The sequence below is a fragment of the Electrona antarctica genome, assembly GCF_951216825.1.
Source record: "Electrona antarctica genome assembly, chromosome: 4".
Classification (NCBI taxonomy): Eukaryota; Metazoa; Chordata; class Actinopteri; order Myctophiformes; family Myctophidae; genus Electrona; species Electrona antarctica.
In genome coordinates this window covers 41,283,124-41,301,137 of record NC_136809.1, presented here as the reverse complement: position 1 = coordinate 41,301,137, position 18,014 = coordinate 41,283,124, and the positions used below count along the sequence as shown (strand labels likewise).

Genomic DNA, 18,014 nt, shown 5'->3' with positions numbered 1-18,014 from the left:
CAAAAAAGGCGGCTTGGGAAGGACCTGGGCCAGAGAGCACTTAAGGCTAATATTAGTGCTGAGACACTAACATGAACATAACTAGTAAAAAGTCTTTGAACCACATCATTGGCCATGGACATGCTGGGAATGGTAGTTTTAAGTCTTAATTTTGGGAGATTTGTTTTGTGTGTGTTTTTTTTTGGAGGGTAAAGGAAAGTTTCAAATGGCAGCTTTGATTGCTTCTCCTAAAAAAAACAACACTTCACACAGAATGTGATGTAATAGTTATGGAACAAATCAAGAAAAAAAAGAAAGAATTGAAGGTTCATCTGTGTGTTGTCTTTTCTTAGTTTCATTCGCCTTTTTCAAGAACAAAAACAAATTCCTTTTTTTCTCTTCTTCTTTGAAAAATGTAAACCGAAAAAAAGAAAAAAAGGATAACAAAGAGAGGGACTGGAGTCTGAAATCTTGTGGTGTGTTGGACCCCAGTCTTCTGATTCATGATTCACAGTTCAAAAACAGTTTTAACTTGATACTGATTATCGCCACATGATTTGCTTGGGTTTTTGCTCCTGTTCGTTTTTATCTTTTACATGTTTCTTTACCATCAGTGACTCAAGCAGTGAGACGCAGTGAGACACAGTGGTGGTTGGTTGGTAGGTTGGTTGGTTAGTGGGGTCGTAATCGTTATCGGCATCATCCTCACATGGACTCCCCACTCAGCAGGTCTCCAGGCAGCAGGGTGTTGATGGAAGTCGGGCTCCCGATCACGCGAGCGTCGTCTCCCCCGGGCGGCCCCCAGAGACTCTGGTACTGGGGCACGCCGCCCCACAGCAGGTCGCCCCCGCCGCCGGACTTGGATCCTCCCGTGCCGCCGCCGCTGCTCCACTGGTGGCCAATGGGGTGAGACTGCGTGGTCCCGCCCCCACCCATCCGGGTTTGATTGGGTCCCGGGTTGGCCTGCCAACTAGAGGTGGAGCCTCCTAGTGACTGGCCTTGTGCAAAGAAGCGGTTCACCTCCTCCTCGCCGGCAAACTCCGCCAAGATGGTGGTGTTCCCAAGCACGCACCTGAGGGGACGGGCATCGTTAGCATTCACAGGTTAACGGTCTACTGAATTTTGTACAATAGAGTGCTACAGTTTTTGTACAAACTCTTTGCATCAAAATACAACAGTAGTGAAATACAGCGAGTGTCCCAGCCACTCACCTACACACGTCCAGAAAGCATAAACATAAATAAAACCTCTCATCCACATGGAATGGAATTAAAGACGTAGTGAAACCAAAAATAAGTTTTTCACTCTTTTAGAGCATATCCGTGGTCAGCATACCATACCTAACAATAGATGCCAAAACAATGGGAAAATGTGTGTGTATATCAAGCCAATTTTAATGACATCCTTTGAATGAAAATGTGCCGTGTGATGCGTAACGCGGCCTGAAGAATCTTGATTTAATTCTCCCGTTTCATTCCCATTGCTGCATGTTCCTCCAAACACAGCTGATTTTTATTACACAACTACTCCGTTATTAATCTCATTCAAGATGACATTACTCATTTTAAACTTCATCAGCACGCTAAAATATGCATCTGAAAACATTATAGGTTATAAATAAGCCACGTAGTAGCAAACATGCTTTGCTGGCCGTCTGTCTCTCACTTGTAAACAAAAGTGTCCCATAGCCTGAAGGGTTGCAACACTCTGATTGGTTCAGAAACTAACAGGCTTCCATTTCAGACAGTCAAAGTCAAAGTCGTACGATTTGTCACACACGTTACCGCAGTGAAATTTGTTCTCCGCATTTGACCCATCTCTTGGAGCGGTGAGCCGCAGCCAAGGAGCGGTGAGCTGCAGCCGCGCCGCGCTCGGGAATCATTTGATTAGTTGATTTGACCCCCCAATCCAACCCATTGATGCTGAGTGCCAAGCAGGGAGGCACTGGGTCCCATTTTTACAGTCTTTGGTATGTCTTTGGGATCGAACCCCGACCTCCCAGTTTCAGGGCGGACACTCTAACCACAAGGCCACTGTCTGGTTAAACGTCAAACTAAAATGACCGAAATTGCCATTTCACTACGTCTTTAAGAACACCTCCCACATGCACACAAACACACTAGTCAATGTGTATCTTACATGTGCAGGGACTTCTGTGCCTTGGCAGCCTCATCCTTGGAGCTGTATCGCACCACGGCATTGCCCTGGGTCAGGTTGAGGTGGAATGTGATCAGGGGGCCGTGCTGCATGCACAGGGTCCGCAGAGTTGAACCATCAATCTGGAGCGCACACACACACACACACACACACACACACACACACACACACACACACACACACACACACACACACACACACACACACACACACACACACACACACACACACACACACACACACACACACACACACACACACACACACACACACACACACACACACACACACACACACGTGTTAATCTCACAGTTGCTCAATTTACAGACTGTCATTTTGACTGCATTTCTCTATGTAGGTACACAGAGGTTGTGTTTTTTGAGAGATTGAGATTCTCAGAAATCTCACTTTTAACTTGCTACAATGTTACTGCATGATTTCTCACCTCTACCCCAAAGGACTTTGGGGTAGAGCTACAAAAACCTTGGATTAGCAATGTGGCACATGCAAATGGAGCACAGTTCAGTTCAGTTCAGTTCTGGATATTGGACACATAACATGAAAAGTGAGGTACATTTTCACTAAGCGCCGTGCAACGTTTTACATGCTTGTCCGAGTATCCGAAAAAGGGCTAGTTGGGAGAAGCACTAAGCTTGTCGGGCCCTACAACATGAGTGAGAGATTACCAACCTGAGGGGTGAGGTTCCTCAATACCACACAGGTGCTGGTTCTGTTGGAGCTGTCTGTACTCCAGGTGGTGGCCTCTGTGTGCGCTGTGGGTGTGTGTGTGTGTGTGTGTGTGTGTGTGTGTGTGTGTGTGTGTGTGTGTGTGTGTGTTTGACAGAGAGTGAGAGTGATGAGGGGGAAAAGAACATTCATCAATCAAGATGGGTAGATGCATGGTCTAATATGCCATTGAATGAGTTCTGAAAACACAAATAAATAAATGTCAGATGCTCAATCTACCTCTTGTTACAGTATAGGACATAAAGGACATAATTGTCACTGCTGGCCACTAATTATGTTCTGTTGCACCAGTGTTAGATTTTGACAGCAAATTTTGATTTAGTCTTGAATAACATTTAATTTAGTTTTAGTCATATTGTAGTCATCTGAAATGTTTTAGTGTTAGTCTAGTTTTTAGTCGACTAAATATCATAAGATTTTAGTTGACTAAATCTACAGTTGATTTTGTCTACAAAAATGTATTTTGGGAGGCTTGATGGCATCGTAAAGCCTGATGATTGGTGACATTGCATGCTGAAAATAGTGACATCTGCTATTTTCAGAGCGCAACACCCAAGCGCAACCAAACATAAAATGACCTGTCTTAGTTATACTGGATCACTTCCCCACTAGTCCCTCACTTTTCATCTGTTGACGAAATTGTCAATATATTTAGTTTTAGTCATGACTTTGACTTTGTTGCATGCAATCGTTTGGCTTCTGGGCACCTGTAGTTTTGTTTACATAGTAGTGTGACCTAATTTGGACGCCAATGTGTCAAACCGAAGTCACAGCTTCCACCTCAAAAACCTCAAGATGGCAGTTTGACAACAGAACGGCCTATTTTGGCAGGGTGTGATCCTACACAAGAGTAGGAAGTTCAAGTGCGGTGACCTCAACAACCACACCTAATCAGCATCTTCAATCACTTCTGCGCTGCTGAGGGGGAGTGTCAGTTTTTTGCGCTTTTTCTTTCATACACTAACAGCTCATATACAGTAAACACCGGTATATACCAGTATACACTTATTTTTTGTTTCCTAAATGTGTTTTTTAATTACCGTTATTTCAAAACATTTTCAAAAAACATTCCCCAAAAAAGCTAAACTTTTCATGAATTAAACCGAAATTCAATGATTGTTTTTCAGTAACTTCATGAATAAATAAAATAAAAATCTAAGAAAGTTCGTAAATTAGAAGAAAAGGAGTAGTGAAAATTGCCAATCTAAAAGTTCACAATGCAGTGCGAAGCGACGCGTTGTGAGCTTGTGGATCTGCTATTTTGACTAGTTTGGGTCCCAGGAGAATGTCTTCATTTCTGTTTTGGGTCACAGGCTAAAAAGTTTGGAAACCACTGGTATACACTATACAGTATACTGCTCTTGCTTTTTCTACCTTGATAGAAAAAAGGGTTCCAGGAACAGAGATTCATGTTTTGTTAAAGAATTGTTCTTTGTCTTAAACAAAAAAGATGATATTAGTTGGGTCTAGTTGTGGTGGTAAGTAGCGGTACATAACATAAGACAGATTTGATTAATAAACAACTTGTTCTAGTTCTGGTTCCTCGCAAGGAACTTTGCAGTTTGCAAAATAAAAAAGCTTTTGGTAAGTCATAGCGTCAGAAGAATGCTTATAATTATTATTAATTATAATTATGAACTATGGCAAGACAGACGGACCCTTTTTGTATTTGAGTGAAACTGCTGCTTTGCCACGGTACTGTAGTGTAAGATGACCTACCGGCGGTGTAGGCGCTGCTCCAGCCTTGTGCCAGGCCCAGGGAGTTGCCTCCCCACGTGGACCCTGAGGGCTTTGGGTTGCTGAGGCCTGGCGGGGGGCGGGAGGGTGCCGCGCCGCTGCGAGGCCCCTGAGGAACCTTCCACAGCTCGTGGGACAGAGACGCCTGGTTATGGGAGATGGGCCCAGAAGACCAGGTAGACTTCATGTCGGACATTTTACCTGCAACATAGAGGGAGTGTGAGATGCAAGTTACTACTGAAAGCACTTTGGAGCTGTGTTGGAGAAGTTAACTAAGTACATTTTTTACTTAAGTACTGTACATTTTGAGGTACTTTTACTTTATTAAAGTTTGTCCAATTTCCAATACCGGTACTTCATACTCGTGCTCCACTACATCTCAGAGGCAAATATTGTACTTTTCCACTACAATTATTTGAAAACTTACTTACTTTATAGATTTTGATTATTATTACAAAACATACATTACCCACTTTAGCCCTATATACATTCCGGACATTTGAAAATAGCCGATCTACAAGCCCACAATGTGTAATGTAAAATGTGTAACTAAATCAATGTGTGAGGAAATACTAGTGTGGAAATAAAGTCAGAGAGCGAGAGAGAGAGGAAAAAGGAAGCGTTTCACTTTCGCAATCAGATATCACTTGTGTGCACACAGTCTGTCACATACAGTAAAGGAACTTCCTTCCTTAATGGTTACTATAGGTTCACAGATGGTAGGACCTGTGCCTTTGGGTCGTTAACAAAAGGCGTAGTTAGTTAGTTCAATGATGGGCAACTTTGATGTTGGAGAGGGCCACTATACAGTATTTCCACACTCACGCCAGAAGATCGGGCCCCTGCCCAACGGGCACAACTGTAGAGGCCCCACGGGCACCGCTCTAGTAATTTATAATATCTCAAAATTGAATTGAATTACAGTTAAACGACTTCTCATTTGCCTGGGGACCCCCTGGCTATATGCCGTCGAATAAAGCTTGTTTTGACCAGAGACGCAATCTGGGAAAGGAATCCGAGATAAAGGACAGGATAAACAGCGAGTGGATGCGCGCGGCGAACAAGATGGGCGGTTTCGTCACCTAGCAACCCAATGCTAATGTAAGTAGCATTACGACGCAAGCTATCATAATCACTATAAAGGGACAATTTGGCATAGATCTACGCCAATGGCGGACAACCGCAGAATTTGAAATGACTCAGATCTACGTCAAAAGCGGGGAATGTGTTAAGAAGACTGAACATTTGTGGCTGTGTTTCTTTGACCAATTATGCCTCTGTTCGTACCTCCACTCCTGTCCCTCATCAGGTATCGGTTGACATCGTGGATGTTGGTGTTGATGGTGGGCCCGCTGGGGACACTGCCAGGGGTCATGTTGGGATCATTCTCAGGGTCGATATTCTGAAGGCCTTTCCATGGAACACCTGGGCAGAATTCTGGGGCGAGAAAAGGAAAAGAAAAGACCAGCAGGTTATTCAATTACGAAAGAGAAAAAAGAGACATTTAACACAATTATTTCATTACACGTGACTAAAATGTCACTATGCATATTAGGGTATATTCTAAACTAAAGGAACACTTTAGTTACATAACATAATCTCAAGCAGACTTGTACTTATTTATCATATGCTGTGCATTGCTTTCTAATAAACTCCTGAACACCTGTCTTTTCAACATTAGTTTTGTATTCATGATTCTTCTCATTACATGAAACTGAGGAACCTTTCAGGATTATGAAAAGGGTTTGCATGTTTGTAAGAGGTCAATTTGGAGCTCCTAAGTCACTAGAAAGTTTGTCTTTACTTTACATTTATTTTTTATGTGCTTTTTGTGTAATTGTCATTTTGTTTATTGGATCTTCTACTTGAAAAATGATAACATTTTAAGTTACCAAAAAAAAGAACTACCACTCTTCCACGGACACTGTCCTCACCTGGGGGCCAGTTGATGTTGGTCCCATTAGAGATCTTCTCATTGGGACTCTTGCCTTGGCCCCAGCTGTCTGGGGGCACCAGGGGACTGCTGGGGGACTCCGAGCTAGACATCAGATTGTAGGGACTGTAAGAGTCCTCCAGCTGGGGGGGTTTTCCATTGGGGGGCATATTAGAGGCAGCAGATATGGCACCTGAGAGAACCAAACGGGAAGAGAAGACACTTTTTTTTAGAGGGGAAAAAAGGAAGGGGCACTGGGGCAGCATGATGAACTAAGGATATAGGGTTTAAGTGGTTGAAGGAGTAGTTATGACTTATTTCCTATCAATTACAAACACCACTAAGCCTTGAAATACCTTTTTATTTTTGTCGTATACCTAAACTGAACACATCAAATGATTGGCTCAGGAATGCAAGGAAAACAAAAATCTCCATGAATTCAAGGCTTCATGGGGTTGTGTAATTGATCAAAAATAAGTCACGTTTTGGATGAACTACTCTCAACTATGCATCATTTCAAATACTGTGTAGCAAAGGCATGCGATGGGTAGAATATCCCAAAGCTGTGCACTGTGCATGTCTGAAGAAACGTTGTGCTCGAAACGTCACAGTCAATTTTTGGTGCATCTGTCACATTGGAGCCCTCGGTGTGTGCGAGCGGTTTCTTGTTATTCTGTGCATCGTTTACCATGCTTATTGAGGTTGTTATCCATGTGTGAGGAGTTGCCAGAGAGGTTGTCCATGGAGTTGGGGTGTGTCCACTGAGACAGACGGGACTGGGGCTGCGGGGGCTCCTTCATGGACATACCTCCCACCTCCATGCAGTTTACATTCATGTTTGGATTCAGTCCAGCTGTAGGGGAGAGAGAACACAGATGGGTGTTACCAACAGTTTGACTGCGGATCACGACATTCCTGACTTCATTGATAAAGAGATCTTTCCATGCGGATCACGACATTCCTGACTTCATTGATAAAGAGATCTTTCCATGCGGATCACGACATTCCTGACTTCATTGATAAAGAGATCTTTCCATGCGGATCACGACATTCCCGTCTTTTGTTTTCATTGTTTAATTCGCAGTTTTTGATCCCTTTAAAAAGATACATGGTTTCCAGCGGACACAGTAGGACACTTCACGCGTTTGGATCACGTGACTGGAATATATTTAGGCGGAACTTTGTGAAACGGACCTACATTAGCGCCAGGGTGATTCTTCAAAGGTTAGTGAAATACTCAGCAGTGAGGGTTATTTTACGATTTCAATTCTCCGCAGTCAACGTGTTAAATGTACCCGGTACACTTCCCCCCCCCCCCCCCCCCCCCAGAATATGAATGCTGGGGTTCAAGTGGTTAAGATTACTAGGTAGTTTTACATTTAGGTAGTTGTTCTGCTTTGTATGGATGGGACAGTGTCGAGAGAGAGAGAGAGAGAGATAGAGAATGCTGAGAGTAGAGGAGGAACGACATGTAACACTGGTCTTGTGATTATGCGGTTGACGCACTATACCGTATACGGCCATCTACCGGCATGACCAAACAGGTCTTTGTGTTTTCGAACTACAGAACAGAGGTCTGAGGGCAAAAAAAACCTACAGTTGGAGGCCATCGATATTGTCCTTTTCTTTTTGCTGAGGTTTGCGTGATCTGCGCAAAAGGACAGTTAACCCATTTTGGGCGGGAACCCCTTTTGGTGTTTTAAACTATGTTATAATTTAGCTATTGAAAAATAGCAGATCTACAAGCTCATAGAGCGCCACCGAGTGGCGCGCTATGAGCTTGTAGGTCTGCTATTTTTGAAAAATCGTGAAAATATTTATTTCAGAGGATTTAGAAGGATTTTTTAAAATTTTTAGGTCAGGCCTAAATGGGTCAAATGATAAGGGACAATATCGGTGGCACCCAACTGTAATTTGAACGTATTTATCTCCATGCCGTTCTCCCATCCATGGATGGCAGACTCACAGAGAGGATAGGTGCTGTAGCTGTTGTGGGGCGAAGATGGCGGCTCTTTGGTGTGCAGTGTGTCGGAGAGGCCCGGGGCCTGATGTGGGCCTGGGAAAGGGTCCAGGGCTGATTTACCGGGGCCGCCGGCGGGGCCACCAGGGGGGTGCAGGCCGGAGGAGGAGGACGAGGAGGACGAGGAGTGAGAGGGAGGCTGCTGCTGTTGCTTCATCAGCAGCGCCTGGTACAGCTGCCGTTGGTGCTGCTGGATCTGCTGCTGCATGTTGGTGATTGTACGTGCGACCTGGAGGAAAACAGGCGGGCGGGCCCGGCGTCAGAGAGGACGTGGTGTCGGCAGAGGAACATGGTGGATTCAGAGGGTTTTCGTTCATTTCTAAGCAAAACGCAGCGTTGCAGGTGCCAAATACTCGCTTCACAAAATCAAGACAGCAGAGACCTCATTAAAGAGTGAAATCACTAAAACACTAATGTGAGACGGAGGATGACTGATTTAAGCAGTCACACCTGGCCTGAGTCAAACTATAACTGGACTCAGAACTGGGTGTGGCTGCGCACCTGTTTGCATGGACTTAATCAAGGCAGAACAGGATAAATCAGCCATGTCCACAAACACTCAAGAGAGAGCCTCTGACCGAGTGTCCGGACAGTGGAGAGCTATCTGCTTTCCTGTGTAAAGTAATATTGTGATGCTTTCAAATTGTTATTCCCCCGACTTGGAGGAATAAAGCTACAAACACAAGAAAGCTGCCCTGTGTCGTGTCCTTCCTTGCCCTGGGTGGTGGTGACTAGTTGGTCACACATTAATAGCATAGATAGCATTAGATAGAATGTTATGTAGACATAGCACTCTATAGTGTATACTCATAGTTTCAGTGTACAGATATTCTACTGTTAGACGGATGTTTGTGCTTATGATCCTTGATGACTATTTCTATGTATTTGATGTATTACCATGTCGCTCTGGATTAAGAGCATCTGCTATAATGCCTAAATTGCAAATAAAGTTACTGTGATATGAAAGATATGATGGAGATAAACACCTATTATCACTTTATATGACAGTGAATACATTCCACTGAAGCTCCACTTACATGTACATAAGTGTGTGGACTGCAAATTCATGAAAAAGGAGAAGAGAGTTTGTCAATTCCCAACAGAACCACAAGTTCCTATATGAAGTATTTTGCACGCAAGCATATCATGTGCAACATCACTTTAGCAATGCATGTCACATGTGTGAGGTATGTGTGGTTTTGTTTTGTTGTAATCTACGGCAGTGGTTCCCAAAGTGGGGTCCGGGGACCCCCAGGGGTCCTTGATGCAGTTCCAGGGGGTCCCCAGCTAAATGATAGTTTGGAATCAAATGGACCCTTATGGGTCTGTAACTCATAACGTGTTCATTTGGTTCCATTTGTACACTCTGAGTTAAATTAACATTGATTTTACAATATAAATTGGGGGTCCCAGAGATAGAAATGCCATTAAAAGGGGGTCCGTAGACTAATGCATGTCAAACTGCATTAGTCTACGTTGAAATTAAACAGGTTGAGAATCTCTGCTAGAGCCGTAAAAATCTTCTCTTATGAGGGTCCCTGGCATAAGTGTCAAATGAGGGTCCGCCGGCTAATTAGTGTCAATTTGGGGGTCCTTGACATGAACACGTTTGGGAACCAATGATCTGGTATCTAAAACTGTACCACCATTAAGATTGTGTGCGGCAGTAGTCGCCTGTGTGTGCGTGTGTGCGTGCGTGACTGCGCGCGTGTGTGTGCTTCCTCGCTAGCGTGAGAGAATGCACTCACTTGCTGCTCTTGTTGTCTGATGGGACCGGAAACATTGCGCTGAGCCTGCATCATCTGTTGTTGGATTTGTAAACGCTGGTACGCCTGAGAAGACAAAAGATGATTCATTCTATTATTGCATCAGTACAAGTTTCGAGAAAATAAATCAAGGTTTGATCAAATATACAGTCAATATTTGTCTAAAAACACTTATGTTGCTGAACTCAGTTTTACTCTCATATCATTTATATCTAAAAACTAAATAAAGAAAAGGGTCTAATCCCACATTATGCGTCTCCGTGAAGGTTGATTTAATTTTCAGCTTGGATCAAGGGCAGGGTCCTTCAAAATTAAATCAGGAACATTATTTCTGCTCAATGCCTTTGTTGCAAGATGATGTTGTTCGAGGAAAGTCTGTTATTTTCCAAACTATGATTTAGGCTCAAAAGTAAATGTTCTGATACTGAGAATGAGAGTGAACAGCAGGCTTCCGACGTACCATTTGCAGCTGCTGAAGTTGGTACAACAGGGTCATTTGTTGAGGGTTTATTGGTGAGGTTAAAAGTGCAGGGTTCAGACCAATGTTTTTTGCTGCAAACTGCAAGAGCTGTGCTTGAACCTAGAAGGGTGGCAAACATGAAGAGGACAGTCCATCAGTAATGCTTAATTTATACTTAAAAAAGAAAATAGCTCACAACACATAGTCTAGCTTCTAAATAACCATGCTTCTGCTGGCAGAGAAAAGCCATGGTGATTCGCCCTTTACAGTGTGTGAAATGAGAAAAGAAATTGTACAATACCCCCCCCCCCCCCCCCCCATGGACAGCCACTCACACATGCATTATTTTAGGCCTTGTGACAACACAAGGTAATACATCAAATGCATAGAAATAGTAATCAATGATCATAGGTAAACCAATAACCTATTAGTAGAATAAGGGCAAAAAATAAAACAATAATCTGTACATTGAAACTATACACTATAGGATGCCAGGTCATGGCGTCTGTCTACATATCTATATTACATTGTAGCCTTTGCATAAGCCTGCAATGTCGTCGAGGCTAGGGCAAGTGCTACGGCAATTCCTGCCGGCCAAGGTCGAGTCTGAAGAGGTCACGGTGGAAGATTGGGAGTGAGTCTGCAGTTCTAATTGCTAAGACTAAGACTAGAGAGACTCTGAAGCAAGCTTGGGTGTGCAAACTACAGTATGAGAGAGAGTATGAGAGAGAGTGTGAGTGAGTGAGTGAGTGTGAGAGTGTGAGAGCGTGTGCGTGTGTGTGTGTGTGTGTGTGTGTGTGTGTGTGTGTGTGTGTGTGTGTGTCTACCTGAGGGGAGAGAAACTGAGGCACTTGAGAGCGTAGACTAGGCTGGGAGCTGAGAGGTGGCACTGATGGCTGAGGAGGCTGCTGCTGCATGGCCCGGGCTTGTGCTGCCCCGCTACTGCCAAACATTCCACTCTGCATCTACACAACACACACACACACACACACACACACACACACACACACACACACACACACACACACAGGTTAGGCTTAGGCATTTTCTGTGAGATTAGGCCGGGTTAAGGTTAGGGTTAGGTGTAGTTTTTGTGAAGTTTAGGGTCTAGGAATTTTTCTCATGCGATTATCTCCGCTCTGTATCATTCCTCTTCTTGGTCCACCATTATGGGATTTTCAATGGAGAATAACAAAGAAATGGCACGGCTGTTTGACTCGGTTGGGGATTGATCGTAGTGGACATAAATAATCTATGACTACTTAAAAGGTAAGGATCGCTGGCACTGGGTGAATTAAATAATCATTTACTCTTGGCAGTGAAAGAGTTAACATAAATCCTATCGTTCTGCTTTGAGGAGGACAGGTGAAGTTTGGATGTAATGCGTGCGTCCGTGTTGCTGAGAGCTTGCGCTGGAAAATCACAGCCAGCTTGCGATAAAGTCATCAAAACGTGTCGTTTTACATAGGCTGGCAGTGTTTCTTGCCACAGGCTCTCAACACAAAGAACGGCCTGTATAAGAACTATATGATTCTCGTTAAACACCACTAAAGTTCCCCTTAAGACACATGAGTTTTCAAAGTCTCAAGCGTAAATGTACACGTTATTATGTGAGGCATACTGCAATACATTGCATACAGCAAATAGCCAGATGATGCCCAAGGTGTGAGGTCGACACATAAGCAGAAAGAAGGTAGGATGTCCGCACACCGTTCTTAGCTCCCAGTAGTTTATTAAGGATAGATTCAACGTTTCGACCCTATTGGGTCTTCATCAGAAAACTACTGGGAGCTTAAGAACGGTGTGCGGACATCCTACCTTCTTAAATTCTGTATGTATAGTTTTTTGTTCAGCACCCACACTTTCTTCGGAGATGTGCGTGCTTCCATTTTGGATCTTAAGACACATAAGCAACCTGCTGTCAAGTCATTGTTTTAATATTTAGTTCACACCAATATACCCACTCAATAAAGAATAAAGTAAAAACACGCAAAAAGCACTCATTGTAGTTCAGATCAATGTCATTCCTGTCATTTCACAACAGTAACAGCAATACAAAAAAACAATACTCAAAAACCATCCAACAAGGTCCAACGTATTATTGTGCTTTTTGTCCCCGTCCTAAATGGCCTTGGGGTTATTGTGAATGTCCTATTCTCCACTGAGGGATAGAGGTACTTCTATTCAGTCGCTGTAATACCAGGGCCTTTGTTTGGCTCCAAGGACACACTGGGAGTTTTCTGGGCCGAGGTGGCCTCTCGGGACGACATTTGATAAGACTCAACTATCCAGTTTCAATTGTCACTTCAGGCAAGGTCGTCCACGCATAAAAACACTTGAGTGAGCAATAGCAGAAAAAGGGATGTGGATGTGTGTGAGTCAGAAAGAGTGGGTGGACTCATTCAGCTGGTCTGTTGTTGCATTCACCGAATACGCGTTCAGCATTCAAATCGCCACGCTCATTGCAGCTGTAGATTATTCAATGTCTACAGTAGATGTACATGATGTAGTGTACATAATGTACTATGTGCTGGTCATGAGATGTTTTGTAACATTGATTATGCAATATCGTATTCAAGTTGTCAGCCGGCCTCTGCACCAGCGCCGCCAACTATTACAGTAAATTTGTGGTATTTTAACCATTTCAGTGAATCTAATCAGTGCCATAAAGAACACTACTGTGAATTGCACAGTACAATTGTTATAGCTTGGGAGAGTTTAGAAAATACGTAACCCAGAGGATTTGACTCTGTTGGACCTTGATGGAAACAAACCTGACAGAAAAGTGTGTTTTCTGCTAAAAAAAACAACAAAAACAAGTGGAGGGCTAGGTTACGTGTCCTGCGTGAGTCACCTGTCTGTTGTTCAAGTTTTGCATGGCCAGCCCCGGGTTGCCCTGTCCCATTCCCTGCCCAGGCAGGCCGTTGTTGGTTAGGGGGAGCTTCAAGCTGGGGGAAGGCAGAAATGGTGAGGGGGAGGCGTCATCTGACATGCCCCCATCCTGGTTCAGAGAGACAGAAGGGTTTGGAGGGCGAAAGAAAAGAGAGATTGGTAGAGCGGAAAGGAGGAGAGTGGGGTGAGTAGCGAGGCAGAGGCAGAATGAGAAAGGAGAGAGAGAGAGAGAGAGAGAGAGAGAGAGCGGAAGACAAATTGGGGACAAAAGAAAGAGGGTCATTGTGGTCAAGATTGCGCTACAGTACATTGGCCCACAGTAGAATGTGTCCTCTGCATTACCCATCCTAACTATTAGGACACGGAGAATGTGTCCTCTGCATTACCCATCCTAACTATTAGAATGTGTCCTCTGCATTACCCATCCTAACTATTAGAATGTGTCCTCTGCATTACCCATCCTAACTATTAGAATGTGTCCTCTGCATTACCCATCCTAACTATTAGAATGTGTCCTCTGCATTACCCATCCTAACTATTAGAATGTGTCCTCTGCATTACCCATCCTAACTATTAGGAGCAATGGCTGCCATTAATACGGCCCCCGGGGAGCAGTTTGGGGTTAAGCGTCACTCCGACACATGGAAGCCGGCCGGGAGGCGAATTATTGACCTTTTGATTCCCAGACCCAGTAAAATTGCGTCTGTGTTCCATTTGCTCGAGCAGGTTGGTTTTCAGTGACTTGCTCAAGAACACTTCAGACACAACTGAAGGTAGTGCTGGGATTTAACCGGGAACCTTTCCGATTCCCGATTCTATGATCCATTGCCAACCTGCCATCCATGTGACGTGGTGATTCCTGTTAGGTTACTGCAAGTGGACCCCCAACCAGTTTTAATGATACTATAAAATGTCAAAATAAAAGCATAATAATTTGACAAAAATTATAAACAAAAAAACAACTAATCACTGGTCATTTTAGGGCTCAGGCGCCACCTGGGCACCATACCAAAGGAAGCGGGTTTAGGCTCATACCTTGTCGAGGAAGGGGTTGCGGTCGGAGGCGTCTTTGGAGTGGGCGGAGGGCCGACACACCATGGGTTTGTTCAGGCCGTTGCTGTAGTCGGACATGCCCATTCCCCGCTTGTCCAGCTCGGTCTTCTTCTCCAACAGGGCGCCTGGGAGGTGAAAGGAGGGAGGAGCAGCCATTGACACATTACAATCTACAGACACATTAAACATACCTTTATCCTTTACTACTTTCAATCTGGCCCTATTTTGGGCATGACATGGCAAACACTTTCATAAATGTATCAAGATTTTCAAAGCATTGTGAAAATAGCAGGTCTACAAGCAAACAATACCGTATGTGTCGATGCATTGTTTGTTTGTGGGTGGAACCAATGAAAAGTATTAACAAGAGTTTTTGGCTAAATAATAACTACATTGGATCCATTGGAACACAGGTTCTTCTTTCCATATTTTCTTGAAAACTAACAGCTTTATAATGTAATACATGTACAAGGTTTCTATGTGCACAGTGCGCACATAGGCCTACAGGGAGAAACTTACTCATGGCCTGGTCCAGATTCATGTTGTTGCTCTTCAGAGCCTCCTCAGCAGGGTCTCTCTGTGAACACATGGACAACGTGGGACTGTCAGCTGACTTCTAACACCTTCATGTTTCAGGGCATTTGCCACTTGGCTTGTATGCTCTTGCACTTTACACTTTGCATGAAAACTATTCAAATTGATGAACTCGTTCATACAGGCTGATGCCTTTATTCATCGTACGGAAGCTCAGGGGAATCAAATAAAAATGACGTCACTGTCACCATGTAATTTGTGTTCTATGTAAAATGTACTCATGACACAAACAACAGTTTGGAAAACATTAATTGTCGTCAGGCTTATTAATCACACAAAATTGCCTCTGTGTCTAAAGGACATTAAGTGGGAGAGCATCAGAGCAACTGTAATAAATATGTGCAACATTTCAGTTTCACTCCACACTCAGTAAGGAGAGTCTGAAGTTCTTGCATAGTATTGTATATTTGTCCGTCATTAAATGTTAGTACAAAAGGACCACAATGGAAACAAACCATAGGCTTTCTTGGGTTTAAAATCCTCTTAGCTGACCTTGCTGTGCTTTCTTTTGCCTAAACTGCTAATAAAGTAATCAATGAATCAAAGTCTAACTTACTGGAAATCCCATGTCAGTGAGCTGTTTGATGAGACGATTCATGACCCAGACCTCATCTACCTTGTTGCTTAGTTTCCCCTGAACCTGTGTGAACACACAGGTTTTCATCAAAGTTATACATTGTATTTTTTTTTTTACAGGTGTTACATTATTATAAATTGCATTATTAACCCATTAAAACCGAGAAAGCATCTGTGTCACAAATCTTTCGTCTGGGGGTCCCTGGGACAAAAGCCAGAAATATATAATTTTGGGGCACGGAAAAAGTTCTAAAACTACTGATTTAGAAGGCACTCGTAGAATCGTCCTCAGGTCTTAATGGGTTCTTAAGGGTTCTGCAACATAAATATAGTATACCTGTAACTGTTCTCGGACCTTGCTTGGACCCTTCTTGGGTCCGTTGCTCCAGGAGTTACAGCCGGAGGAGCTGCTCTCCTGGGAGGTGGGGCTGTTCCACATGTCCCCATCCTCAGACTCCCATTGGCCGCTTGACATGCCCATCTCCTCCCCTCCACCTCCCCAGCTATCTTGCATAAGTTTGGGGCCTGGGAGAGTGGGGGAGCAAAACCATTACAGAAGCCAAAGTGACAGAATGTGCAAATATAAGATCAAAGGTTAACGCTAGGAAGATGGAAGCGTCTGGTGAGTATGATGTAATTCTCAAACTGACCACTTGGTGCCACTGTTGCCATGTGTCATGCCCCATTCTCTCTATGCCTTCCTACATAACCTTTTCCAAATAACAGCACCAATAACAAAGACCCACTGATGCATGGAATTGCATTAATCTCTGCAACAACAACCGCCACACAAATACGCACTTTCAAAACCAACACAGATGGAAACAATTCTGAAGAAACTACCTGTGTATATTGTTAAGAAACAAGTCTACTTACTTAACAAATACTGATTGGGTGTGTCTTTGTCAAGTAATGTTGATCACCTTTGATGTAATGTGTAAACATTCCCCTTAAAATGTTATTGTTGCCATCCTCCATCACTGAACCTAGATATATCTGTGGGAGTGTTACCTGGCTTGCAAGGTGCTGGGCCTGGGGGCCCGTTGGCTCTGCCGTAGGGTCCAGAGGGCTCGTGGCCCCCATGGCCCCCATGGCCCCCATCTCCCCATGTCCCTACGCCCCCGGTGGACTTTCCCCATGCCGACGTGCCATTGTCCACTGCAGACGATGGAGCTGCTGGCTCTCCCCAGGCAGGCTCAGGCTTGGGCTGAGCATTGGGAAGTTCTCCCCAACCTGAGTTGGGGATAATGAAGAGCGACAGCGAGAGAGAAGGAGAGACAGAGACAGTTGGAAATGTTTAGTGTTCATGTTTATAAAATAAAGGTACACTTTAGGAAAGGAGTCATACTACGGTACCTTTGTACCGTAGTATGACTACTTTCATCAGCAGTATCAGCAATTTACAGTACAACAATGAGAAGAGTTATAAATCTCTACATGCTTCACTAGGGGTAAGTAAGTAAGTAGCCTTGCCGAGCCATGAGGCCCATAGGGCAGGAGCCTATCTTTATTCATTTATTCATTTTGTGATGAGTATCGGCCCCAATTCTCATGGGAGCAGCCCTGCTCGCCACACTCGCTATCCCTACACGAACTCTGGAGTTCTCAGTGCTCTGGCTGTGCCTCGAAGTTCTCACTGGGCTGTAGTGACATGTTAATAGGGGAGACAGCCTCACAGTAGGCCAGTGAGTTGAAACACTGCCATGCCTTCTATATATAGAGGCCTTTCATAGCAGCCTTCTCTGATAGCAGCAGGCCCTTGACTGACTGGCCCAGACCGGGTCAGACTGACCTGCCAAGCACTCGGTGTATGTGCGCGTTTGTGTGAGTGGGAGGAGAAGGTGGATGAAAGCAGTAACTCATGCCAGCCAGTGCATGCCAGTTAAACTGCTGCTGGCCTTCACCCAGACCTCCACTGCTCTCCATAGCTCACTCAATAACTTTTTTTGCTCCATCTCAGCTGAACTCAGCAACCTCTAACTCCATCTCTAATTTCTCTATTTTTCTTGGTTGACAGAAAAAGGAACTGTGGTGTGTGTCTAAAGGAGCTGGTCAAGACAACGTGCAAGACAGGTTTATAACAGCAGGGGGCACTGGTCT

General features: G+C 44.1%; 1 protein-coding gene across 1 annotated transcript in view; it reads right to left on the bottom strand.

Moving 5' to 3' along the window:
• Positions 1-670: 670 nt before the first annotated feature.
• Positions 671-18,014, bottom strand: part of LOC306922612 (trinucleotide repeat-containing gene 6C protein-like) — a 64,693-nt gene continuing 47,349 nt past the window's right edge. Inside the window, exons 6-22 of the mRNA XM_079500333.1 lie at positions 16,926-17,147; positions 16,252-16,439; positions 15,895-15,978; positions 15,264-15,321; positions 14,727-14,869; positions 13,654-13,800; positions 11,627-11,764; positions 10,800-10,919; positions 10,322-10,405; positions 8,520-8,802; positions 7,242-7,406; positions 6,555-6,746; positions 5,908-6,057; positions 4,603-4,821; positions 2,827-2,909; positions 2,119-2,258; positions 671-1,051 (exon numbers count right to left, since the gene is read on the bottom strand). Of these exons, the coding sequence (XP_079356459.1) occupies positions 685-1,051; positions 2,119-2,258; positions 2,827-2,909; positions 4,603-4,821; positions 5,908-6,057; positions 6,555-6,746; positions 7,242-7,406; positions 8,520-8,802; positions 10,322-10,405; positions 10,800-10,919; positions 11,627-11,764; positions 13,654-13,800; positions 14,727-14,869; positions 15,264-15,321; positions 15,895-15,978; positions 16,252-16,439; positions 16,926-17,147 (2,783 nt within the window). The 3' untranslated portion in view covers positions 671-684. The remainder of the gene's footprint in view (positions 1,052-2,118; positions 2,259-2,826; positions 2,910-4,602; positions 4,822-5,907; positions 6,058-6,554; positions 6,747-7,241; positions 7,407-8,519; positions 8,803-10,321; positions 10,406-10,799; positions 10,920-11,626; positions 11,765-13,653; positions 13,801-14,726; positions 14,870-15,263; positions 15,322-15,894; positions 15,979-16,251; positions 16,440-16,925; positions 17,148-18,014) is intronic.